Source organism: Melopsittacus undulatus, chromosome 9 (assembly GCF_012275295.1).
Source record: "Melopsittacus undulatus isolate bMelUnd1 chromosome 9, bMelUnd1.mat.Z, whole genome shotgun sequence".
Taxonomy (NCBI): Eukaryota; Metazoa; Chordata; class Aves; order Psittaciformes; family Psittaculidae; genus Melopsittacus; species Melopsittacus undulatus.
In genome coordinates, this window is record NC_047535.1 from 33,147,895 (window position 1) to 33,174,625 (window position 26,731).

At 38.6% G+C, this 26,731-nt stretch overlaps 1 protein-coding gene across 5 annotated transcripts in view; it reads left to right on the forward strand.

Moving 5' to 3' along the window:
* The window catches only part of CHL1 (cell adhesion molecule L1 like), a 138,218-nt gene extending 113,387 nt beyond the window's left edge, over positions 1 to 24,831 (forward strand). For 2 of the 5 annotated variants that reach the window (XM_031049275.2, XM_034066528.1), the window contains exons 16-26: positions 969 to 1,070; positions 1,231 to 1,428; positions 2,279 to 2,349; positions 4,803 to 5,025; positions 7,048 to 7,163; positions 7,327 to 7,531; positions 7,759 to 7,881; positions 9,111 to 9,290; positions 16,741 to 16,872; positions 17,715 to 17,787; positions 19,720 to 19,936. In XM_031049275.2, the coding sequence (XP_030905135.1) occupies positions 969 to 1,070; positions 1,231 to 1,428; positions 2,279 to 2,349; positions 4,803 to 5,025; positions 7,048 to 7,163; positions 7,327 to 7,531; positions 7,759 to 7,881; positions 9,111 to 9,290; positions 16,741 to 16,872; positions 17,715 to 17,787; positions 19,720 to 19,936 (1,640 nt within the window). Of the gene's footprint in view, positions 1 to 968; positions 1,071 to 1,230; positions 1,429 to 2,278; positions 2,350 to 4,802; positions 5,026 to 7,047; positions 7,164 to 7,326; positions 7,532 to 7,758; positions 7,882 to 9,110; positions 9,291 to 15,900; positions 16,063 to 16,740; positions 16,873 to 17,714; positions 17,788 to 19,719 lie in introns of all 5 variants that reach the window. The other 3 variants (XM_031049278.2, XM_031049276.2, XM_031049277.2) reach the window with 3 other exon arrangements.
* Positions 24,832 to 26,731: the final 1,900 nt, after the last annotated feature.

Genomic DNA, 26,731 nt, shown 5'->3' on the forward strand with positions numbered 1-26,731 from the left:
AGTGAGAAATTACTCTTTTATATCAGGCTTTTTACATTGCAGTTACCAAACTAATCTAATACAGACAGACTGCAAACTGTCAAAAGCAAGCCATAAGGAAGATAAACATCTTTCAGTCTGAAAACACCACATTTAACAGTATTCACTCAGTTGCAGGGAATTGGGCAAATGATCACCTGATTTCAGATCATCTCTTCTGCATCTGATGTTGTTGAGAAGCCAAGTCATGTTGCAGACATGTTTCCCCCATGCAATCTCCCAGGACTGGGAGGGGGAGCAACCTGTTTCAGTGATGCTGCTGACCTCAGCCCTGATTAATACCACATCCCTGAAAAGTGATCTCTGACAGCAACAGGGTGGTCCTGTGCTTGGTCTTGTATAGTGCAGTGCAGTTATACCAGCCACCACTGACTCTTGACATATTCTCTGGACAGCATTAGTTGAGGTGGCAGGTAATGAATTTTCTTGTTTCCTTTTAATATAGATCCCCATAGCTGGGATAATGAATGTTATCCTTTCACTCTTTCTCTAAAAGGCTAAATTCAATAACTGTTAGAGCTGAGTCACCTTCTACCACTTTGGTTTGCACCAGAGTAAATTCAAGTGATGCTAATATAACTCTCCGCTAAGAGCAGTGTCAATATCTATTAACAATTAAATAGATCTTAATGTTGATTTAAAAAGAAAAATCTGTTTCTGCAAGCACAGTAATGAGAGCAGATGGAAATGAACTCAAGAAGGGATATTTCCTTTATAAGAGAGAAAGCAGGACCAGAAAATTCAGCATTTTTTTTTGTAATAAAAAGGATTTTTAAAAGCAATTCTCAGTTTCCTAATTTTATCCATTTTGCAATCAAAAGGTATTTTACCACCATCCTTCCTGACCTTGCGGTTCCTGCCCTTTGGGAAATGCCAATCCAGACAGAAGTAGCTTGTGACTCTCCTGACGTTTCTTCATTATTTTTCAGATGTTCCTGATCCACCAGAAGATCTTCAGCTCTCAGAAAATCAAAACCGAAGCGTTCGACTATCCTGGAAAGCTGGGGCCAGTCATAACAGCCCTGTTAATGGTATGAAGGATTTTAGTGGCAAACTGTGCTCACAGCCACACTTCCTTTGTTTTACTATGACAGTTAATTTGCTGTAAGTTCATTTCTATCCTTGCTGTTTACAAGCTGCTTATACAAGCTTTGTCTTTTTTCCTTTTCTTTTGTTTCTTTTCCTCCCCAGAGTCAATTATAGAGTTTGAAGAGAACCGATGGGAGCCGGGGAGGTGGCAGGAGCTAACCCGGGTCGTGGGAAATCATACTACAGCCCTTTTGTCACTGGCCCCGTATATGAATTACCAGTTTCGTGTCCTATCTGTGAATGCTGTGGGAAGGAGCCAGCCCAGTAAACCATCCCTGCGCTATGCAACACCTCCGGCTGGTAAACACTGCCATCTAGTTTTCGGAATATTATTGGTTTTAGTGTTTTGCTGGGAGTAACAGTGCCCTCCTGTGCTTCAGAGGGGTATAAGGGAGTCAGAGTCACTCATGCTTAGTAACAGTACAGAGTCACTGCTTAGTAACAGTACAGGGATGCCAAAGGAGGACTCTACGCTGCTGTGGTTAGCAGGGTGTTTCCGGCTAGGGCACACCTAGCATCACACTTTCTGATTTTGCACCTTTAAAGGCCATTGAAGCCCTTTATGGACAAGAAGTTGTCATAGACGACGGTTTATGAAAGCCTTCAGCAGTGCTAAGCTTGTCAAACATCTCCATTCACAGTGCGTTTCTTACTGTGACAGAAAATCACAGTGAAATGTTGTGTCCCTGAAAGTCATCTTGGACACCAACTGTTCAGAGCAGCATTTGCATTCCTTGGCATTTTTCTCTAGGCTTTTTTTTTCCTCTTCAATTTCAGGTCCTTCCTCAGCTGTGTGTATCCCACTAATGATACACCTTCTGTTTGCTGTTCCCATAGGGAGAAAAATCTTTTCCTCATAATTCCCCTACATCTGGTGCTTTGAAATCCAAAAGTCACAGTTTCATGTTAGCTGGTGGCTCCAACCAACAAGGGCACTTAGGAATCAAAACTGCATAAACAATGCATTTTGGTCATAGCAGCTTTGCTGATCCAAGTAATTAATCTCCTGAACATTTTTTGTTAAGGTGTCTTTCACTATCACTAATGTGGAAATAAGAGAAGCTTTTTCTATCTCTTTTTTTTTTTGCATTTAAATTATAAATGCTATTAAAACCCAGAATATGCAAACTAACCGTCTGTGTGGTTCCAGCTCCAGACAAGAACCCAGAAAACATCCGAGTTGAAGCTTCAGAGCCAAATGAGATGGTGATGAAATGGGAGGTAAGGAAATGTGTCTGTCAGTGCTACAATACTGGAAACGGGTTCTCCCTTCTAGCAACAGTTTCTAAGGATTCTAAATTTATCAGGATGTTGTCGTAATATGATTACACTAAAAAAGTAATAAAAGAAATAATGGATTGCTTAGCTTTATCTCCCCTTCCATTATCTCTGTTTTTTAGGTAATACTAGCAAATTTCATAGGTAGCATCCTTGATGCTCCTGAAGTCAAAGGTAAAGTTCTTATTGACTTGAATGTGTTCTAGATTTCCTTCCCTGGTTTCATTTTTGTTTCAAAAGACAATTTCTTACATCTAACTTTGCAGGTTATTAAGAAGTATGAAAGTCTTACAAAGCACAGTATGCTCTCCTTCCGTGGATCTTGCATACAAGACAGTGCTTAAAATAACTGTGGTCTTAATCTGCTCTGCAGATGAAACAGCCAGGCCCATGGAGGGTATGATTTGCACATAGTTTCTGCCCTTCCAGTCTTGAGGTTTGAGAATGACACAAGAGAACATGAGCTTGAATTTTTACATCAAGAAGTAGTGTAGATAAAGCTCTTTTACACGTGTGTCAAAGGAATTGTGTAAAAATCTTGAGGATGGTTTCTAGTCTTCAAATTCCCTTATTTTTAATCTTGTTGCTTCTGCACCAGCAGTTTTAAGAGATACATATTCCTTCATTTAGCACAAATATCCACAGCTGTGGAAGGAAGCATATTTTTTGTGGCTGGAATTAAACACAATATACATGAGATTTACTTCTCAATCTGCTGTTCACAGCAAAGAACAATAAATGTTCCCTCAGTATGAATTCATGGCTTGGACTATAATAACAAAAGGAGATGGTCCTCCAGATATATTGACTTGAATTCAAATGGGGATTTTTGCTGTACAACATAGCCCATGGTCAGGGAAGAAAATTCTGCCTCTCAGAAATGCAGAGTAGTTGTAACCAGCATGGCTGGGAAACGTTGCTATTACCAGTGTTTCATTGAGCAGAGAAAAAGTGTTGCTCACTGGGAAGCCTGTAATCCACTACTCAGACTGTTTAAAAGTAGAAGTGAAAATTGAGATTGAAGGGAGAAAATGAGATGGTCAGGCTTTGTTAAATCTTGTTGGATCATTTAAATGTCGTAAACAGGATATTCATTTATTTATGGTGTTTTCTGTATGCTTTTCAGAGGAAATGATAGGCACTGAACATGCTATTTCTGGCAGATAAAGGCTGCAAAATGATGTTAATCTGCCTACTTTGGATTAAGAGACCAGATGCGTATTAGAGAGTAGCTTTTCAGCCAAGGATTTGCAGCACTAAGGAAGATCAAAATGAGAGTCAAGCAGTGCTGAAATGTAACTCTAAAAGAGAAGTTATTTTTTAGTAGGAATTTTTTACTTCTTCAGCTTCTATTGCAAATCCTATTCCGTGGGATCTTGCCATGGAGGTGATTCTCCCAGAAGTGCCTGTTGGAAAGCTGCCTAGTCTACCAGCTTCTTCATCACATACCAAAGGTCCTCATACTCTAAGAGCCAAGAAGGGGATCCTTCAGACCTAAGTCCCCACACACATAAGGAGCCTTAGTGGGGCATTGTTTTCTGCTGGTACTTACGTGTTGATGCTGTTTCATTCCAGACCTCTGTGTGCAACTTTAATTCATATCAGTTCTTATATATTTAATATGTACAATACATAATTAAAATATTATTAAAAGTAGGACAAGTGGTGGGAAACACCCACAGCTGCTTCAGTGGACTGAAATAACCCTCATCTTTTTTGGTAGTGCAGCTGACCAGTTAACTTTATTAATTAAAGGAGTACATGTTCAAAGAAATAAATTAACTGGAGAATGTCTCATGACAAGCCATTGCTATGTGTCTTCTGATATTTTATAAATTAATCTTAAATAGATGGGAAACATGCTGTGATGAATTCTTCAGCTGACTGGTAAAAAAGAGTGGCACAGCAGTTGCACATTAAATGTCCAGGCGTAGTTTCAAGCATTTGGTGCATATTTAGAACAAATCTAAATTTTAATGACCCAGCTTGCTGCGCTACATAAAATTCTCAGATAAACTGCAGATTTTAGCTGTACTAAAAGGCACACACAGCCTTATGCTAAAATCTGCATTTTAGATGTGCTGAAAGGTATGCAGTTATATCACATAAGAAAACAAAAACTGATGTATGTAGTATGCAAAAATATATCTACTAGGAATTAATCTCTTTTTAATCCAACTGTTTCTCTTTCACCCACCTTTCTCTTGAAGTCATGACATTTTTCTTCCAGTCATCCTAAAATTAACACGACAGTGAAAAGTTAAAGCTTTCTATTTTCCCTTTTCTCTGCCAATGTTGTAACACAGTCTCCAAAATTATTGCCCCCCTCCCCTCAGCTGCTGTTTCATGATTGCTACAACAGAGGCAGACAAGATCTCTTTTAACTTCTTCTGCAGCCATTGAAACCCATGGAGAGAAATGGGCCGGGGTTGGAGTACAAAGTCAGCTGGCGACAGCAGGGAGTCGAGGCGGACTGGAATGAGGAGATGGTGAAGAAGCATTCCCTGACCCTGCGAAACACTCCCACCTTTGTGCCTTATGAGATCAAAGTCCAAGCAGTAAATAATTTAGGATCTGGTCCTGAACCAAATATTACCATCGGATATTCAGGAGAGGATGGTAAGTAGTGGAAATGCTCATGTGAAAACATGCTGCATGGGAGATTCTTCTGATGGCAACCTCATGAAGTTTAACCATGCCAAGTGCAAGGTCCTACACCTGGGTGGGAGCAATCCCAGGCACAGCTACAGGTTGGGCAAAAAGGAAATTCATGGTAGTCCTGCGGAGAAGGACTTGGGGGTGTTGGTTGATGAGAAAATGAGCATGAGCTGTCTTCAGTGTGCACTGGCAGCCCAGAAAGCCAGCCGTATTTTGGGCTGCCTCAAAAGAAGAGTGACCAGCAGGTTGAAGGAGGTGATCCTGCCCTTCTACTCTGCTCTCATCAGACCTCACTTGGAGTATCATGCGCAGTTCTGGTGTCCTCAACATAAAAAGGACATGGAACTGTTGGAACAAGCCCAGAGGAGGCCACGAGGATGATCAGGGGACTGGAGCACCTCCTGTATGAAGACAGGCTGAGAAAGTTGGGGCTGTTCAACCTGGAGAAGAGAAGGCTGCGTGAAGACCTCATAGCAGCCTTCCAGTATCTGAAGGGGGCCTACAGGGTTGCTGCTGAGGTACTATTCATTAGGGACTGTAGTGACAGGACAAGGGGTAATGGGTTGAAACTTAAACAGGGGAAGTTTAGATTGGATATAAGGAAGAAATTCTTTCCTGTTAGGGTGGTGAGGCACTGGAATGGGTTGCCCAGGGTGGTTGTGAATGCTCTATCCCTGGCAGTGTTCAAGGCCAGGCTGGATGAAGCCTTGGGTGATATGGTTTAGTGTGAGTTGTCCCTGCCCATAGCAGGGGGTTGGAACTAGATGATCTTAAGGTCCTTTCCAACCCTAACTATTCTATGATTCTTGCAATAAAAAACAATCAGATATGGAGTGATGGATTAGGTAGCCCATGGCAAAAACTGCTTAAATGCCAGTGCTCAGGGTGATGGGCTAGATGAGACACAGCCACAGCTGATGCTAGAATTTGAGGGTGTTTTTGGAAAGGTCAGTTGTAATTTTATTAATCTCAGTTTCTGGCTTAATCCAGAAACTTGTTTGAAAGCCACGGTCCATAAGAAGCCTATGAAGTGTAGCAATCATTGTGTTGTGGTGGGGAATAAAAGCCTTTAGCTTGTCTGGGGCCCTGTTCAACAGTTTAACACTGTCAGAAGTTGCATACTCTGGCAATTAAGTGCAAACATTCCAGCAGTGCACACTGTAAGTGAATTTATAGTTAATACCACATTCCCATGTATGTTGGGTGTCACCTTGTCCATTGATTCCTTGAAGGACAGGTCCTCTTCGGTCTGGATTTCTGTCCAGTGACTTTCCATGGCTCCTGGGTGACACAGCCCTTTCTCAGACCTCCCTGTGTCTCTGGAGGATTCTTCCCCACTGTAATAAGACTTTGCTTTGGATATACTCCTGCAGCAGGAAGGTTTGGCAGTGTCGCTTCTCTCCCCTGTATGGTGTATAGAAGAAGAGGTGGTGAATAGTGAGAACTAAGAGGAAGAAAACCCACAGCATGTTTATTTCCTTTGTGTGATACATTTAATTTTTGTATCTATCAGTGGAAAATCTTTCTTGCAATCCAGTCATCCATGGATCAAGGCTTCTTTTTTTCAGGCACTGTAATAGCTCTCTGTGTTGCGTAGTGATTAAAATCCTACTGTTTAATGAGCTTAGCTGTAAAATGAAATTGATTATAAAAAAAACTTCATGATTGCCTTCTTGAGTGCTATGTTAATCATTTTTTTTTCTTCTCACTGCTGTAAGCATTACTTGAACAGGAAATCATAAATAGTGGTTTAGAAATTCATATGTCCCAGTGCACCCATATTCCAGTCATCAGCAGAAAGCCCTGATAATGCAAAATAATATTTCCTGGCCCCTTTCACCCACTGGATGCTTTTTTCTTGCCTGCAGTAGGACTACATGAACTGCTACAGCTTGAACTGGAAAGCCAAGCCCTGTAGCTGTGATCAGTGTGAAATTGAACTCTTGCATGTGTCTTTAATATGTAGTGCTTTTGTTTTTACAGTTCCAGATGCTGCTCCTTCCGGCGTGTCAGTGGATATTGTGAACAGCACACTGGTCAAAGTCTTCTGGTTTGGGATACCAAGGGACAGAGTTCGTGGACATTTAAGAGGCTATAAGGTTACAAATTTCTCTTTAAATGTTTGTATATAGCTGAATAAATTACTAAATGAATCTCAGATCAAAGATTGCAATCTTTCATTTCTGGGAAGACAAGATAAATCAACATAGTTTTCAACCCCATACAACATAAATTGTTATAGATATGCCAATCTCAATGCAGGTCAGCTGGTGGAAAACAAAGAGCATGCTGGACGGAAAAAGGCATCACCCAGAGAAACACTTCCTAACATTTGTAGGAGACAGAAACTACGGGATGATTCCTGGTCTAGAGCCCTTCAGTGAATTCCGCTTAACTGTTTTGGCTTACAACTCCAAAGGAGATGGCCCAGAAAGCTCCCCTGTTGTGTTTGAAACTCCAGAAGGAGGTAAGACAAAATGAGAATATGAGGCAGAGAGACATAAATAGAAATTGTCCATGTAACAAGGCAAGTTGATTTCCTTATTTAAGGGTTGTAAAATCTCTAATATTCATAAAACCCTTCACAAGAAAGAGAATTGTAGATGTTGAGCTAAACTGTATCCTCATTTAACAAGTATGTGGAGCAACAGACCAGTTCAGTCTTCTCTGAAAGTTAATCCTTGTATCTTTCAGTTCCGGAACAGCCACGTTTTCTCAGGATCCTGAACTTTGACAAGGACTCTGTCACTCTGTTATGGGGACTTCCCAAGAAAGCCAACGGCCACCTTACTGGCTACATTTTGCAATACCAGATGAGTATGTGCTTGTTTTACTTTGATTTTAGAGTTTACACATTATTAGTTAAAGAAAAACGAGACAAAAAAAAGGTTGGAGGAGGGACAGTGGTTGCACATTATACGTGCACAGTTACTTAAAACAGAGGCTGGTGTGAAGGGCTGTTTCTGAGATCACTACCACAGCCACAGCATCAGAGCAGTGTGTTTTGAACTGCGATGCGCGCACAGCCTGCTAGAGGGCAAGCTAAAGTCATCTTCCAGAGCAAAGAGTTTTTCTATGCACTTCTCTGGTGTTAGCTCACATTGCTACCATGCCCTATTCCGCATTTATAGACAACTTTAATTATTCCACATTTACAAATTATGCCTAACATAGTAGTTATGAAGTGAAACTCATTCAGTGCAAAATAATGAGAGCACTTTAGCCGTATCTATTCAGATCTCAATGTTGTGTCAGTGAGTACCTCCTCCCTGTAGAATGCCTCAGCAGAAATGCAGATCACTACTACGTGAGCCATGTTATTGACCAACCACACTGAGAAACAACTAAATACCAAGAGTATTTCTTTCTTTCTTTCTTGAAGAACTGTGTGGCTGGGGAGAAACTGCATGCCACAGCTGTAAGGTGTGGTAGCAATTCAGGGTATTTTGCATGGGTTTTGGGGATTGAAGAGGATTAGACTGTGCCCTAGTTACAAAAAAACCCAAACATGTAACCAAGCATCAGCACTGATCTCTGCTGATAACAGAACTGCCCCTTTGCCTTTGCAAGCAGGAACTGGAGGCTGGATATTCCTTTTGTTTTTCATGACTATGGGCTGAGAGTGGATCTGTCTATTTAGGCAGTTTGGGAGGGAAAACCCCTCCTTCAATTGCCAACTGTGCCAAGGCAGAAGAGCAAAGCAGAACAGCCATTATCTTGCTTGCAAAAGTTTGCAGATGTTTGGAAGCAAAGCAAGAAGCAGTTTATATATATTTAATGATCTAGCAGACAGTAATTTTTTCTTCCCACTCAGTATGTGCATATCTAGAATCAGAGAGCTTTTTAAGAACAGCAATAGCTCACTGAGTAGTCGGGAGATTGACATGGAAGAGATAAATCCCATTTAAGTACTTGGCAGGAAGGTGAGATATGCTTATTCAGTCTGCATCCTTCCTACTTACTGCAGAGTGCCTCCCTTCCAGGACAAGTTTCATGTTCATAGCCTTTAGCCGCTGGATGTGACTTAACTGCCTTTTCCCTTTCAGTAAACGAAACACACGAAATCGGACCCCTGAACGATGTCAGTGTAACAAACCGCTCCACGCTCAGCTGGAAGCTTTCAGGTCTCAGCTCCAGTACCAAGTACAAATTCTATGTAAAGGCTTGTACAGTCAAAGGCTGTGGGAAGCCAGTCACAGAAGAAGGACTAACGATGGCTCAAGGGAGTAAGTTAATAGGCAATATGTTTTTATGTGGAGAAGCTCTAACAATAATGGAAAAATCTATTGAGAATATTCCAAGCTTGACATTTCCTTGGTAATTAGAGGAAATAAATTTGTTTCTCTTTCTATGAGAACAATCAATGAACTTTTTAATGTAGCAGTGCAATTCTTCAGGAAAGCAGAGCTTATCTGTTTCGTTTTACTGTAAAATGCTGTCTCTGTTCTCACTGATCAACTCTTAGAATAAGTGAATTGAGTTTAGTTACAAACAGAAAATTGAAGATCTAGATAATCTGTTCTCAGTAATATTATGAAAACGAATTCTGCCCTTTTGTGAAGATGGGATGGGGGACTGCCAGCAGCAGCATTAGGGGCAGGCATTTGACGTGAGAAATCCAGATGAATATAAAGTTGACTGCAGTGCATTTGATATATTATTTTAATATTATTTTATCAGACACTGTAAGTGAACATTTGTGTGCCTCTATACCCTGTCCTAAAACACCAGTGATCGGTGATTTAAAGGAAAATCTCAAGCACTATATGATAGTTCATCTTTTTCATTCAGCTGAAATGGAATAAAATGTACTGTGCTTTGGAAGTCTGAAAAGTCTACAGCACTGAGGAACAAGTCCTTGCTCTTAATCAGAAACCATTGCTGTGCACTTAGCCCAGGGAAGGAGAAAGAGACTGTGATAAGCAAGAGTCCTGGCTTTGTCATCTTTAAGCAATGACAATAGTCTGGAACAATGTTAATATAAAATAGAAAAATGGTCATAGTTGCACAACATCTTACTGGACTTCTAAGTTGCAGAATCTCTTCAGCTACTGGTAAAACATATAAAATGTACTTTAAACTCAGCATGTCCCAGTTCAGGATCAAGTCATGAACTATCACCCATTTTCTTAAGTAGTGAAACTTCTCAACTGTCTTGTAGCCTTCAGTCTTACTACAGAATACAGGTTCTCACACAGTAGTAATTATTAATCAGCATAATTTAAAATGTATTTTTCATTAAGGAAAGTAAAAAACCCTATTTGTTTCCCAAGCTAAAAATACAAAATTTCACCTTATTAGTTGTCTTGTCTGGCCTTCATTGGGCAGCCAGAATAATGTGTTTTGGCCACTGTAAAATTTATACCTCCTCTGAATAACCTTGTCAGGTTTTATGAAATGCATCCTTGCCTTATGTGCTTAAAAGAATGATAATGTTGCCATTCATTTTGTTCTCGTTCTCTTCTTTGCTAAGACTCTTTTGCAGTGGCAACAGCTGATTCTTGTGAAATGCTTGTGGAATAGAGTAGTATAATTGATATATGGTGCAAGGGTCCAGTTCTGTGATTAATATGTGCTCCTTGCCAGTTCTCAAGCCACCTTAAATTAGGACACTGCATCTGTCACAGACGCCATTAGTTTTGTGTCTTTATTTGCTGGCTAAATTGTTCAGATATGTTTCAACTAAACACGGTAAGCTGAAAAAAAAATAATCACTCTATTCAGTGACCTTCTTGGGGCTTTAAGTTGTGGTATGGGAAGCAGGGCGATTGCTCAGAATTAAAACAATCACTCTTTTTGAAGAAAGGGAATGATTGCAAAAGTCGAAGTTTATAATTTAAAATGACCCACATAAAGGACAGATGTAAAATGTGGTGCCCTCTGAAATGAAACTCCATGATAGAGCACTCTGAGTTTCTTTGGCTTTTGATTCAGTGATTCTATATCCACTCTGTTCTGGTTTTAGTAATAAAAACATAAAGCTCTCATTGTTCATTTTAAGAGTTTGAATAGCTTCCACTGCTGTAATAAAGCTTTTGCAGGCTGTGCCATTGGTATTTCAGAATTTCACAATGCATTCTGCCACAAAAGTGGAGATGTTGAGGTGGAAACTATGGATTCATTCAAATTTTATCACTGATACTTGATCTGCATCACTGCTATTGCTTTCAATTTATTTGCAGTTATCCCTGCTACTATAGTCTGGAATCAGAAAGAAAAGCCAATCTTTTTTCTTAATATGTACATATGCGAGTATGCATGTATCACCACTAAAACCAAGTCTGTATAGGGAAAATTGTTGTGCTCTAAATGATAATTTTGCCAGCCTGTAATTTATGTGCAACCCATTTCCTGAGGGTGAGATTGCAGTGGCATGAATGACTGAATTTAGTAAAAAGTGTTTTTGTATTAAATAAATACAACTCCCTGTATAGACAAATGGGTGGATCATCCTTTTTCTCTGCAACTGCAGCATCTTCCTCTGTGAATGAACCATTCAGATTTTTGTCAGGAGTAACATATTGCTTTGAGTTAGCAACCCTTTAGCAAAAGGTCAATGAGTGAATACTGTCATATGCTCACATCTCTATCTCTTAACTCTTCGGTGGAGCAGTGCTGCAGTCTGTGCTTCTCTGGCAGTGGTGATCATACCCTCTGCTCTGCCATTGCCTCCATCAGGAGGGACCCAAGGCTGCTGACATTGGCAGCTTATACTGTCAATGAAATAAAAGGCCTCTTTCTTATGAAAGATGTTAAACATACCCCAAAAATCTCAGATACAAAATGCTGATAGACAACCACAGATTTTTATAATTTATTGATAAAATACCATGGACATGAAGAACCCGGGCAAAAGGATATTTGTGTTGTACCACAAAATAAATAATAGTTCAATTTTTTGACTACATCTTAGTTTCATCCCACTGAAGAAGGTATGCAGTCTTTAGAAAATTAGTTTTATCTCCAACTTTTCTTTTTCAGGCAGTATTTCTTAAATGACCTACAAACTAATTAGTTTTCCCCTTGAAAATGTCGATTTCCTAATGATCATTAACCCTGAGAAACAGCACAAAATAATGTTCTTACATAAGTGAAAAAAATTAATTTAATTTAGCAGTCCTTATGAACACAAAGCTTCTTTTGATCTAGTTACCACTGTTTCTTGAGGATTATCAAACATGTATTACATGTTGAGAATTATTACTGTGTGTCTAGAAATTCAAACCTTAATGAAAAATCCAGAGGAAGCCATACCACTGTAGTTTTACTTTTCAGAGAAGACAGAGAATAGAAGTTCACCATTTTCATTATATTTCAGTGGCACTTGTCATGTAACTCCTAAGGCTTTTTGAAAATCTTACCCAGAGGGTACTAATCTTCACCACACACCATAAGGTGAGGACAGTAACCATTTATAACAAAACATACAGTTTTAGTTCTCTTTTGCCACAGGCACAGTGGGAAAGGAAAAATACAACTTCCTTAGCCATATGTAACCACTGATATGGTTACCAGCAAACCCCCCAAATATACCCTACCTGCTCACAATCAAGAGAACCTGATGAAATCTTGATGAGAAGTTTCTTTTTTCTGTCGTTTATGCTACTCCACTCTATTGCCTCTTCTTTGGCCGGGGGACCTGTAGCACATCAAACCCTGTTGCTCATCGCAGCAACAAACTGTCCCACCAGCCCAGGTGCTACATGCAGACTGTACCAGGAAAAAGGTATATCACTGTTTCACACCCCTATCATCCTGAGCAAGAAAAATAGGCATGTTAAGCGTAATATATTAAATATATCAATCTTGGAGTATTTCATGCTATTATTCGCTAAGTTGAAGCAAATCTGTGATTATTTGTCTTCTGTATATTTCTTTTTTCCTTTTTCTTATTCTATCAGCCTGCCCCATTATAGCCAACACTGAGAGCTAAAGAGAAGCAGCAAGAGATTAACTATCTATAACCTGTCATCTTGTGAGCTCAGTTTTCTTCTACAAATGCAATCAGTATGAAGAGATGGTCACTAACTCACCTATAAATTCTTCTCAATAGACTTTACATACAACAGGTTTACTAATCTCTATATCTTAAAATATTCCAAATTTAACATGAATTTCTGCACTAAAAAAGAAGAAGGATACAATAGATGGTCAGTAGGGGAAAATTAATAAAAGTTCATTTTTCCATTTATCACAGCAGATGTTTTTAGACAGGTATGATTATAAATTAAGATGTTGCCCACAATTAGTATTTCACTATTAGAATGCCAGCTTTTCTATGTAAGTATGTTTTATAACAGATGTGCTAACTTTTGGAGAACTAGCACTCTTGTAAGTCTTTGGGGGCAGTTTCTGTTGTTTTTCCCTTTATACCATAAGCTTCTATAAAAAATGTGTGTTCTGTTGTTCTCATAAATCTTGAAGCCCAGTAGGAATATTGTAAAATTGCTGTTCAGTGTTTAATGTTCATGTGAGTCCCATGGTATGGCTGATAAATAGTGGGGGAAGATGAGAAGTGCTGGTGATATGCCTTTATTACTAATGCTTCTTCTCCCTTATTGTAGATTAAAAACCTAACCCAACTGCTTTCAATTTTCTGAAGCTAATTTCTGTAGCTCACTGACCTTTCAGTATGTTGAGATTTTCCTTATCTGTCTGTCTTTGCTTTTATTTTTCAGGCTTCTACACTGCTTTTTCTATTCCAGCCACCAAACCTGCCCCAATTAACAATGCTTTCTCCTCTGTAGATACTATATTGAGTGTGTAACACAGACCAGAAAGAAATCACATGGATAGAAATCTTATAATCACCCATCACTGGATACCTGTACTGAGTTTTAAAGAAAAAACTGTGTTTAGTAATCTGGGATAGATGATGTTTAACAGCCTGGAGAGCCAATGGTAGATCCCCAGTCCCAGGTCAGGTTGTGCTCAAACCTTCATTCCAGTACATGCATCCTAGCCCTACTTTGTGTGCCAGGGTTGCGGCACAGCCAGAGGGGCTGGTACAACTGAGCAGTAACCTGGCACAAAATAGTTCTTTCTTTAGCCATATCAATTACCCCTTTCTGCTTCTGTAAAGAGCTGACCATTCAAAAAGAAGAGTCTGGTACAAGCTGGAAATAAATGTATGATAGATGGTGATTGGTTAAATTGGTTTAAGAAAATGCAGAACAAAACCACAGCTGCTGGCCACCACTGAGCTCAGGGTTTGAACATTATGCTTACTAGGAGAAATCCTTCCTAAGGGAGTTGTGTTGTGTATGAATTGGAACATGTGGTTATCCTGTCGTGCATAAGTGTTATACGGTATTTAATACACAATAGGTTGAAGGTTCATATTCATCCTTGTTACTGTATGGGTAGTGTTTCCTTTGCTATGTTTTTCTGATGTCTTGATTTTAGGACATTTAATAAAAATACACCTGTGGTATCCTGTTGCTTAATTTGTAGTTTGATTAAAAATTATAGCTCAGTTTCACATACTTCATTTAGCAAAAATTACTGATATATGGATTAATTTATGCTAATAATCTGTGCTTCAGTATCAGCAGTATTTCAGCTCTAGGTGCTCTCTCTGAGTCCCAATGGTCTACTAATTTAACTGCTTATGATAATACATGTATAGTTGCTTGGAAAACTTATTTTCAACTATTGCTTTGACTGTGCTTAGACTCATTTTAATCCTTTTTTTTTTCTTCAGCTGTCAGCTAAGCCTTAATCTCTGAAATATTCTTGCTTTGCTTGTTTACTAGTTAAAATATTAATGAGCATTATTTTACTGTCAGTGCTAATTGGTCAAGTAGTTTTCAAATTATACTTTGTGCTCAGTCCTTAATTTAGAAGACTGAATAAAGCAGGCAAATTAGGCAACTGAACACAATTAAAATGTTATGTTATTAAGTGCAAACCCAACAAATCTCTTTGCTGCCATCGAGGGCAGGCACCCTCCTGTGTTGTACCTGTTGGTTGACTAAAGAGATCCTCCAGAGGTCCACACAGAGTTCTGAATTTTCTTGTATGAACAGGCTTTTCACATTCAGGCAATGACTGCTAACCTCTGTACGTGTCCTTTTTTCTGTTGTCCACAAATGGTATTTTAAAAAAGCTTATTCAATTCCCTGCAATCTTAATGCAGACAGAAATCACAGTAGATGTTTTGCAAGTAAGAAGACTCTGAAACTAGGGGTAGTGGAATATCCCTTCTACCTCTTAATCATATATTAAACTTATCAGGAATACCTAAATGCCTAAACATCAACTTAAAAGCAAACTTCAGCTATATCAAAAACCGTGCTTTGTGAAGGCATTGTGGAATTAAAAGGACATGGAAAATCACCGTCAGGAGAGAAATGAGTAGAAATCCCAAAGTTTTTTTTTTCCATGAGACATATAAGAATCCATTTCTAGATAACAAGCTGTCTGTGCTTCCCTGCTGAGTTCAGTTCAATGGGAGAAGCATCAAACCCCAGATTATCTATACAAAGCAAGCCCATTTTCAAGTTGTAAATTTTTAAGCAAGCATTAGTTAAAGCAGGTCCATAATCCCCCATCAATATTAACTTTTCTCCTGGGAAATGTACAAACCCCTTCATAAACATCAGGATTACTTCAGTCTGCTGTTTGTTTTATGTGATTACATATTAAAAATCAAATGGGGAAAATGATTTTTACTTCACTGCCTGCTTTTGAAAATCAGATTATCTGATGACAAATGTTAAAAATCCTTGTGTGTCATATGTCTGTTATTTACATTATCTGTAACTATGCATTTTGCAGGCCTTTTGTTTAATGAATACCATTAATCAATATGACTTGAATATGTACATTCCATAGGTAAAGGGATCGGCAAGATTTCAGAAGCAGTAAAGCCCACACAAAAGTTTCACCCCATTGAGGCACTTGAGCCTGGAACTGAATATACAGTTCGTCTAGTGACTAAGAATTGGGTTGATAACAATAGCATTTTTGAAGATGTAATTGAGACAAGGGGGAGAGGTGAGACATGCAACCTTTCAAAGTGATAAAGATTTATTTTGAATGTAAATAAATGTTGAGGTTACATCTTGCATTGTGCAGTGAAAGTGTACCAAAATCATCATTTTGTTCTGTGGTTTTTGACCCTTGCAGTTGAATCCCATGGGAGTATAAAAGCATCTCTGGTTTTCGGACGAGTCCTGTGCTTTACTTGATGCACAATAGCCTGGAAAAATTACAAACCTTTACAGAGCAGTTTTCCCTCCTATGCGATTTTGAAAGGGTAGTGCTGTGATATAACCCATATAAAGTCCAGTGGTTTGCATGTATCAGGTGCACTTTTAACTCTATTTCTTTTGCACAAACTGCTTTTGCATGAGAGGCTTAACAATTCTCTGTTCAGCTTTCCTATTTGGCATTAATCTTTTGAGTCAATGACTCTCTCAGAATTACCTTTACAAAATGCCTGTGTTGTGCCTTCTAGACTGCACATTCCTGTTAAATCTAAAAATGTCACTCTCTGGATATATTTCTGTCTTGCGTTTCTTTAAGTTGAACAAAATAATAGCGATAGACTGACATAATTAGGATCCAGTGAAGAATATGTTATGTGTTCATGTTATAATAGGGTGATGCCCTTTTCTTCTGATTAATTTTCTTCTTTTTTTTTTTTTTTTACTCCTTTTTTGTTCCACAAAGCCTATGCTGGTATTTACGATGGAATTTCCACCCAGGGGTGGTTTATTGGACTGATGTGTGCCATCGCTTTGCTCACCCTACTGCTGCTAACTATTTGCTTTGTCAGAAGAAATAAAGGAGGAAAATATTCAGGTAAATGGATTTATTGTCCTTTCACTGTGTTTGCACATAATAACAAGCATCCTTCAGACTTTTTTCTCTGGAGGCTGCAAAGCCGCAAGCAGAAACATCCAATTAGGATTTGTAGCTTTTGATACATATCCGCAGAATGGATTCTAATGAATATAAGTGAAGCTGTACTTTCTGGGTGGAAAGTGCTATGTGCTGGTCAGAGATTTTGCTAAGGCCCTTGATAGGGCTTGTTGAATCCTTCAACATTTAAACCAGCTGTAAAGTCAAGGTTCTTCATTGGCTGTACCTCTGAGCCTCTGCTGGTAGTGCTACCTGCTCACTTTCCACCTAATAGCAATTACTTGACATACTGGCCTAACTTCCATAGTTAGTCAAACCGCCCAACAATAGAATGATTTGCTAAAAGTAATTCCGTAATATTTAAAGCAATGAGTAAGGTTTTCAGTATAAGTATTTAAGTATAAATCTGGTTGCCCAGAGAAGCTGTGGCAGCCCCATCCCTGGCAGTGTTCAAGGCCAGGCTGGATGGGGCTTGGAGCAACCTGGTCTAGTCAAAGGTGTCCCTGCCCATGGCAGGGGGGTTGGAACTGGATGAAATTTAAGGTCCCTTCCAACCCAAACCATTCTAAAACACTATAAACACTTTATAGGCTTCTTAAAAATTAGGGGATGTCCTCATACTCTTTGCAGAAGAATGCCAGTTGTGTTCACATGCAGTTAGAGCTGCTGCCCTCCAAGTTAAGCTGTACGTGATGACAGGTGCTTTCCCCATTGCACCAGCTAAAAGAAACATCCACAGCAGAACATGGCATACAGATCTGTACTTTATTTTATTTGTACAGTGAAAGAAAAAGAAGATTTGCATCCAGATCCCGAAGCTCAATCAATAAAAGATGAAATCTTTGGGGAATATAGGTAAATAGGACCTGCTTTAAAAAAGCATTTGTGTTTCTTGGGGTTTTGTTTGTTTTCAGATGTCATCATTATTTAGGACATTTTTATAGCATGCAGTTAACGCTGTTTTTCATTTTCAAAGCAAACCTCATAGGAGTGGATAAAAGTAGGAATATAAAGGTATATCCAGTACACTTAAATCCATCCGAGATGGATATAAGTAAATGTTGATGTGCCAGTGGTTATTTTTCGCTTGGTTTTGTTCTCTCCTTTTTTTCTTTTAATTATCATTGTATGAATAATGTAAATATATATGATAATTTGGGTTTCTGCTGTAATGTCCATTGAAACCAAGAGAAAGACTTTTATGTCATCAGTGGGTTTCTGAAACCTGGTCAGGCCCAAATCGTGCAATATGGGGAATGTTAATTTTATGGAAGAAAGCAAAAGTTTGAAATACAGTAATAGATGGCAAAAACCCAAACAAACCTCACTACAGAAGTTTCTGTAGAAGAACTGAAACAATCACTTTGGCTGCTTTAAAATAACTAAAGCTTATAATATTGCATAACCATGGTATGAAGGAAAATGCATCATTATAAGAACCGTGCAGGAAAACTGATGTCGCTGACCTTAAAAGCATAAAATTTCTGATGAAATCCTTCTTATATATACTACATTATTTGTACTGGAATAGGGTTTTATTTCTGCATAATTTCATCTTTATTTAATTTTTAATGCTTTCTAATGGGACAAATATTTAGAAAGGTAAGAAAGTCCTGAGGTTAATAACCTTGACTCCCTCTTTTCCCCCCCAAACTCCAAACTTATCTTTTTTATAAGTAGAAATGCCACATGCAGAAAAATAGCAAATTTTTTTACTGTATTGATTATACACAGTGTTGATGATCTGCTGAAGAGGTAAATTTCAGGTGTATTTTTCTGTCCTTCCTTAGATAACATTACCAAAGCTTTGACACTGAGCTGGCATCAGCAAGGACCATAATTGAGTCATTATATGCCTAGTTCAGAGGCATAGTTAGTTTGTTTGGGGTTTTTTTGATAATCTTTTAATCTATGTTCAAATACCCCTCCAGTATAGTGTTCAGTCAAGAGGAGTCAGGCTGCTTTGCTTTTTCTCCAGTGCCATAAGGAGAACAGACTTTTTCCCTTTTTTCTTGATTTTTTTGTGGAGGGTCTGTTCTTTTTTATGAAATTGCTATTGAACATAAACCACATATGAGCAGATAGAAACACTTGATTCTGCTTTTGTTTTTCCCTATTCCTCCCCTTTAGCAGAGAGAAACTGTCATTTATAGTAAGATAACAGCAGAATAGATGCAAAAAGGGAAAAAAGCCTCTTTGTTACTCATCTCAAATCAAATGCTCACAAAGTAGAGAGTTATAACCTACAGCTGATGCCTCACCCCACACATATACATCAGTTCCCACATCCACCTCAAAAGAAAAATGAAATAAACAGGCCCTGAATATTGCCCACTCTTTTGTAAATTGAAATCATCTCTTTCTGTAAGATGCTGAAGACTTGACATCAGCAGTGATTGCTGGTATGGATCCCTCATATCCTTTCCAGCATTCCGTTTCCTTTCCCCCTTCACTTTCTGTCCATTCTTCTGTCTGTCCAAGGCAAAAAAGGGAAAAAATCAAAGCACACATGTACTTTTCATTGATGTTTGCCTTTTTGACCAATCCCATTGTTAAAATAATCACAAAATCATGTACGTGGGGGTATTCAGGTCGGTGTGCATGACCTTGTGTAAGGTGCACCAGACCAAGTAGGACTCACAGGATCTGATCATTTCCAATATACAGCCCACGAAGAATTGTGTCCCTTTCTCTTCCCTCCTGCTGCTGTTTTCCACATTAAAAGAGTAGTTTCTATGCTTGCAATTCAAAGCTAGATTTTTGGAAAGGCATTTCTTTGTTTTGTAGTGACAGCGATGAAAAGCCGCTGAAAGGCAGCCTCCAGTCAATTAACGGGGACATTAAAGCCACTGAAAGTGCTGATAGTCTGGTAGATTATGGAGAAGGGGAACATGGGATGTTCAATGAAGATGGTTCGTTTATTGGAGCTTATTCTGGATCTAAGGAAAAAGGGTCAGTGGAAAGCACTGGGAGTTCTACGGCAACTTTTCCTCTACACGCCTAAAATAATGGCAAGAATGATTTATGTTTAATTGTGATATTTATCTTGATTAGTGCTCCACAGTTGACACATGTGATTGGAAGCAGGTTGCCAATTGAGCCAGTCAGGAACCTGACATGCAGGTAATACAAAAATAAGTCACTGCCACTAAAAGATGATTTTCCATTCTAATTTCTAGGTGTTTTCTTCTAATTAAAACAAAATAAATCATTCTTTACTATAGCAAATGTCTTAGTATTACAAAAACAGAATTTCTCAGTGTAACATCTGTATGCTTAACTTCAAATCCATGTGTGTCTTAGGTTTCGAATATGTTTCTCTGTATAGTATTTTTTTTTTCCTGTCTGGCTGCTGTCACTTTGTACATACATGTATACACAGTATTTCCTCAAATACCATGGCCTCAGCATTGTAGAGGTTATGACACACCAAGAAAACTGAACAGACAACGGGTTACTCTGCAAAGTGACACCATGCATCCTACTGAGAAAAATGATAATTTAAAATACTGGAGAAATATATTCTATATATTGTATAATTTTTCATAAAGAAATAAACTCCTTTGCTTGTGGTATTCTAAAATTATTTTAGTGGCTACCGCTGACTGCAATATCCAACTCTTAGACATGCAACTATCCACAGAAAAATTGTTCCTAAAAGACAAAGCTCTGGCCTTGTAGATGAATCTTCTGCCCAGTAGCTGGCACTATTTCCTTAAGTAAGTTAAGCTGCAGTATCTTTCCTGTGGCAAGGTAAAACAGGGTTCCCATCCACCATCATCAGAAAGCATTTTAATTTCTTTTCCCAAGTCTCTGCGAGCTGCATTTCTAAGCAAAATGCTTGTTGTCTGTCTCATATCTGTATATTTGTGCACTAGCATACATTTCATAGGGATGTTGTACATATGATATTAATATTGACACAAGTAAAAATCAGCCTTGTTTTATTTTGAAATGAGATATGTTGCTAGCATGAGTCTATGTAGGAATAAATAGAATTGCTTCTCAGTATGAGTTTGGACCAGCAAAACTAGTTTTCAGAAGGAGCTGTGTGTATACCAGTCGTATAAATCTCACATCTTTCTAGTATCACATAAAATAGACCTACCTGACTCTTATCATTTATTTTCAAGATATTCATTGTTAAATAAGCAAAAGCAAATGCAAAGAGAAAATATTATGGTATAATTTCTTTTATATTTTGTTTATTGGATGCTGGTTTAAACCTGGCTCCTTGCCTCTCCAACACTAACTCAGCAAGCTGTACAGCACATTTTTTTGGTCTTTTTGTATTGGAATCTCTTGAATTTCTTTAAAAGTATGTATTTTTTAATATGTTTATTTGAATAGAGTATCAATATGGCTTCATTTCTTCTTGCACTTACAATTCATCACTTCAATTATGATGTCTTTTAAATAGTTACTACAGGAGGAATAGATCCTAAAAGCCATTTTGCATCATGATACTAATTAGGCAAATATCCCCAATGGCTCCTTCACAGTCTCCATTACTTCAATGGAAGGAAGAAAGGAAGCAAGAATTACTTGCATGGTTATGAGTTTCCAGTAAAGGCTACAATTAAGGCATGCTGGCTGCACACAGAGGTGCAGGTTGTTACCATCAGAAAGGCCATGGTGTGTATGCACAGATCACCTTAGCAGGGGTTCCTCCCCAGTATTCATCCATTTCTGAAAGCAGTAAGTGGCCTCTGGTCCTTGATGCTTCTGCATATCTGTTCTTCTCCATTTTAATTGTTTTTGGTTTTGTTTTTTTTTTTAATTTAGCTTGTAAGGGCCTTTCAAATAGCCTCTGTCTGGAAAAAGCAAACCCCAAACAGACAGCTTGAAACAACCAGTGATGCCATGTATATGAGTATGAAAGGAGGAGTGGAAATCTGCCCTGATTTAAAAATCACCGCAATCTGTATTGAGTGAATCTGTATTTCACTTAATCGAAATGCTGAAAATGTCCAAAGTTATTTTTACTTACAAAAAAAACCCAAACCAAAACAAAAGAAAAAAATGTTCATTTTAAAAGAGAAAGATTGGGTAATTGGGCAAATGTGAAAACTGGCATCTCATCAACAGAGACATTTCCCACCATGATCTTTATCTGCTGACTCTTGTGGGCTGCAGCCCAAAACAGATAAAGTCTAAGAGCTGATTAGGCTTGTGACAGCCCAGCATTTGTTGCAAGCTTCAGGCTGTTTTCATGATTTCCTTTAGGAATCATATGCACTAATGCATGACCAAGGGTCTTTAAAATAGGAACAAAAATTGAGGAAACAAAATTGGGATTGACTCCCGTGAAGCCTTGCTATCCTGTGCAGAGGGAAGGGCAGAGCTCTCCCAGCTACAGGGTCCCTAACCAGGGCAGATGCCCATGGTGAGGCTGGATGCCACCCACCCACAGCCCCAGTCATCCATTTCTTGTGTTGCTGCAGATCCACTAGACTCCTTGTCCCAGAAAATGCCTACATTAAACAGACACAAATTTCAGATCTTATTAGTAAGTGTCAAATTATCGAATAATGAATATAAATCCCCTGTGTTATCACTTGATCTGTTGCTGCTAAGAGATGTTTATGACATTCCTGTGATGTGCTACTCATCTGTGCCAGTATGAGTGCTTTTTCTATTAAAATTTTAATTCAGATCCCTAAATCTCAATGTTGGTGTTTTGTGACGCCTCAGGGCCTAAAAATGATACAGTGACAAAAAGATGTTCAGTGGAATTTGTATAGTGTGCACTGACTTTTGAGGAATATGCCCAATGAATATTAAACAAATGGCTAAAACTCCTGGGGAATCTCACTCACCTGAGCTTTTTCCTCTTTCTCAATCATTTCTTTGCCTTTCTTTTTTCCACAATGGGTTTTTATTTCCTATTGTAAGGGTACCACTCATACTGTGTACCCCAGACAGTGCAGGACCTTCATGGTTTTATCAGCAGTTTTCTTTCAAAATTAACCTAACAGCAAGCTTAAATTTTCCTGAGCAATCTTTTGTCCTTGCCAGGAGATGGGCTTCATTTTTTTCTAGGATGGTCTGTTACAGGTGGGAGGAAGTGTGGCCATGCAGGCTGAGCAAAAAGTATCACCAACTGTGCTGCGGTTCTAAAATAGTGCATTAAAACCATTGATGTGTTTTATTTTTATTTACTCCGGCCATGAGTGTTTATTAAAATCAGTTGATGGAAATATGTGGTGATTTCATTGGTTACTGCTTAGCAGGGGATTTCAGACTCCCTACTGAGAGGAGGGAGTCAGAAACAGACAGTGTGCGAACATGCAGATCGTGCTGAATAGGGAACTATTACTCAGTGCCATGGCTATTAGTTCGGTTATGTTTGGTTACAAAGTGCCATTACATTTTGCTGGCAGCACAACTGTGAGAGGGGAAATGCCACTTTCAGATTTGATACCTCAGTCCACCCAGGATGGAATTTCACCCAGCATTTCCCAGGCCATAGGAATGCTGGCTTGTGGATTTAAGCTGCCTCCCCTGGAACAAGATAGGGATAGATGTTTCCCAAAAAGTTGTGCAGTTTTCAGTGTGCATAAGATTAAGCAGAGAAAATCAGGTTTTCCTCACTAATGGGGAAAAAAAGCCCTGTGTGCTAGCTCCTGTGCCAGTGAGCCATTTGTGTTCACAGAGCAGAGTACCATTGGTTTGGTATGGATTGTAATCTCAGACAACATTTTCTTATAATATATATATATAGTTAAATAGCACATCCAAGAACTTGTAGGAATGGCCCCAGATTCATTCTCTGGCAAAATTTGGGGACTAAAATCTGGGGACTCAAGAAATCCTCACTTCTGCTTGACTCTGCTCTGTAGCAAGGATAACAGTACAGGACTGGGTATTGAAGCCCTTCCGGGGCTGGATGTTTAGGAAGAGCAGAACCAGGAATCAAATCAGAAAATGGCTTTCCCCTCTGGATAAAATGTGTGTATGCACTCTAAATAAAAAACCTTTGTAACTCAAGTTTTAACTGTATCTAATTAGCATATCATTTAATGGTTTATGTTGATTCCGTGTTATTTGTTCTGCTGCCTTCGTATTACACAAATTTAAATGAGTAGGTCTTTTTCTGGTAACTACTTCCATTGACTGAATGGGTCAGATCCAATGCATGAGAGGCTTTAATGAAAGTTACAATTTTTGTGATAAAAACAAATACTAGCACAATCTTTCTATATAAAAAAGATAGGGTTTTTTAACAGTAATTTCACATTCAGTTTGTAAACTGAAGTTAGAATAATTCACTGATGCTTGCGTGCTTCTGAAAGGAAATCTTGTAATTTTTTATAGTTGTCATTTTGCAGATGAGTGGTAAATCTAGATTATTTTACATACCTGTAAGAACAGATGTGATGAAAGGGAATTCTTGGTGGCAAGAGAATTTCCTTTATATAACAATGGATCAAGCCCTCAGCTGCATCTCTGTTAATGTTTAATATTTCAAGATAAGGCCTATAAACTGTGTTGCAATACCAGCACATGTACATTGCAGCTCTGTATCTTTCATGTAAAAGTCTCAAGTGATCTGCACTGATTTATTCTGTTTTCAGGCAGGAGCCAGTAGGTGGGTTTGAGCCAAAGCACACTATCTGTTTCATTTTTTGTTGTTATTATTACTACTACTTTAAATAAGATACTTTGTAATTTCATGAGAAAAGATCAAAGCAAATGTGATGTCACTGTTACAATGTTACTTTTTGAGCTAAATGTTACTGTGCATTTATTAAAGTTTAGAGAAATGTGTTGTACTGTAGTTGCTGTTTGTATCATGCATATGTGCACGTATGGTTTTAAAGGATATTTTCATTTTACATGAAATACAACTTTGCTAATAAAAGTTTGACTTGATGTAATCTTCAAAAGCCTTAGCTGTAATCAGCAAGTTTCTCTTTTGTTTCTGTTTGTTGTGAGTTTTTTTCTCCTGAATACCATTTCTTTGCTGGGAATCTGGTTTAATTGTCATTCATAGTCCTCTCTAGCTTGTGGTCTCTAGTGGGATTTCTTGCCCTCACACCAAGGTTGAGCTGCCCTTGGCTTTCACTGGGACTGCTGGCCACCACAAACCATCTAGATATGATCTACACCAAAGTAGTGATGAACCTGAACACCTTGAATTCAAATGCATCATTTATTTCATGGTATGATCATCTCCTGGATCAAATGATGATCCTATATAATGTTAATATCTATAACATGCTTTATATACTCTGTGTCGGTTAACATCACATAACCTCCCAAGCACACAGAGCTTGAAGCTAAATGCCACATGAAATACCTGCAAAAATAACATCCAGTATTAAAATACATTTAGCCATGAAATGGAAGACAAAAGCTCAACATTCCAGGCATGAACAGAGGTGAAAGGAACTGATCTGGGAGACAACTATGAAGACCAGCAGGGGGAATTTCTGCTCTTCTTTGTTAAAGACCACCAGAATAATGGTGATCTTATAAGTATCCAGCCACCTAGAAACCCAGTAATACTCTGTCATGGTTCTTATCCCTTAGTTTGGAAAAGTTATGCTAAAAGTTTGAAATCTATAAGCACTCATTATATAGAAATATAACAAGTGTTCTTTGTTTGCCAATGAAGGTAGGAAAAGAACAAAACACCTTAGTTCTTTTATTACTATTAAAATAGTCATCCTGTTGTCCTCCCTCCCACCCTCAATATTCAGTGCTACCTGATCTCTTTAATTATACTCTGCCTGTGGATAGAGAAAGGTTATACAGGCAGGACCTGTACGGTGAACACAGGTACACCCATCTGATACCTGAAACAGCAAAACTGCCACTACTGAGGACTCACTAGAAGTCAGCAGACAAACCCACGGCAGCTGATATTGCAAAATCAGTTGTTTGGGGTTTGGCCTAAAAAAAAGGTATTTAACAGAAATTTGGAAGATCTAGGCAGTGCTCACAGAGAAAATAATCCCTGGCTTCCAACCTTGGCATCATTTCTGTGTGTATTTCACTCAGTGAAAGAAATGCTATTGTACATTTTTTTCCCCCTCATGCTTTTAGCTACTTCGCTTCAGCAGGACTTTTTAAATACATCCTTCACCTGAAAAGACACCCTTAAATACATTCACTGCAAATGTAGAAACAAGTAAGACTGTGCTAACTAGCACTCACCTTACAGGAAGGCATCAAGGGCATGCCAAGTTTTTTATTATTACTCGTATTGTGGAATAATGAGATTTACACTTTTCTCAGTAACATAATGGTCTAACAATCATGTGCTTCACTGGAGTGAGAATAAAGGTGCTGCTGCCACTGTCAGGTGCACAGGCTGCAGATCCCAGTTTGCCACATCCCACATCTGCTGACACCCAGCTGACAAACCCTCAAGAAAAGGTTTAAGGAGCATGGAAGCAATATGCCTTTATTTCATATTTTGCTTTTAGTACCACATTGGCATTATTGGCACTATTTTTGGGGGCAAAGTGTTACTTTTAATGTTCAGACATTTCACTCTGTTCTTCAGTGTTACAATAAAATGTCATCGCTTCTGGACTTTTACCATCTGTTAATAAGCTTGAAATGCAGAGAAATCACTCAGTCACCCAGTGGGAAATAACAGTAGCCTCAGTCATCGGATGTGTGTAAGTTCTGCAGGTTTATAAGCCTTATTTAACGAGATGTGTGTGGTGTTTTTGCTATGCTTGCAGCATTGCTGGCCTCACTGAGGTCACATCCCCACATCTGATGTGGCTAAACCTGCACAGAAGAGCTGTCCCACCCTACTGCTGCCTGGAGAAATGGGTATTTC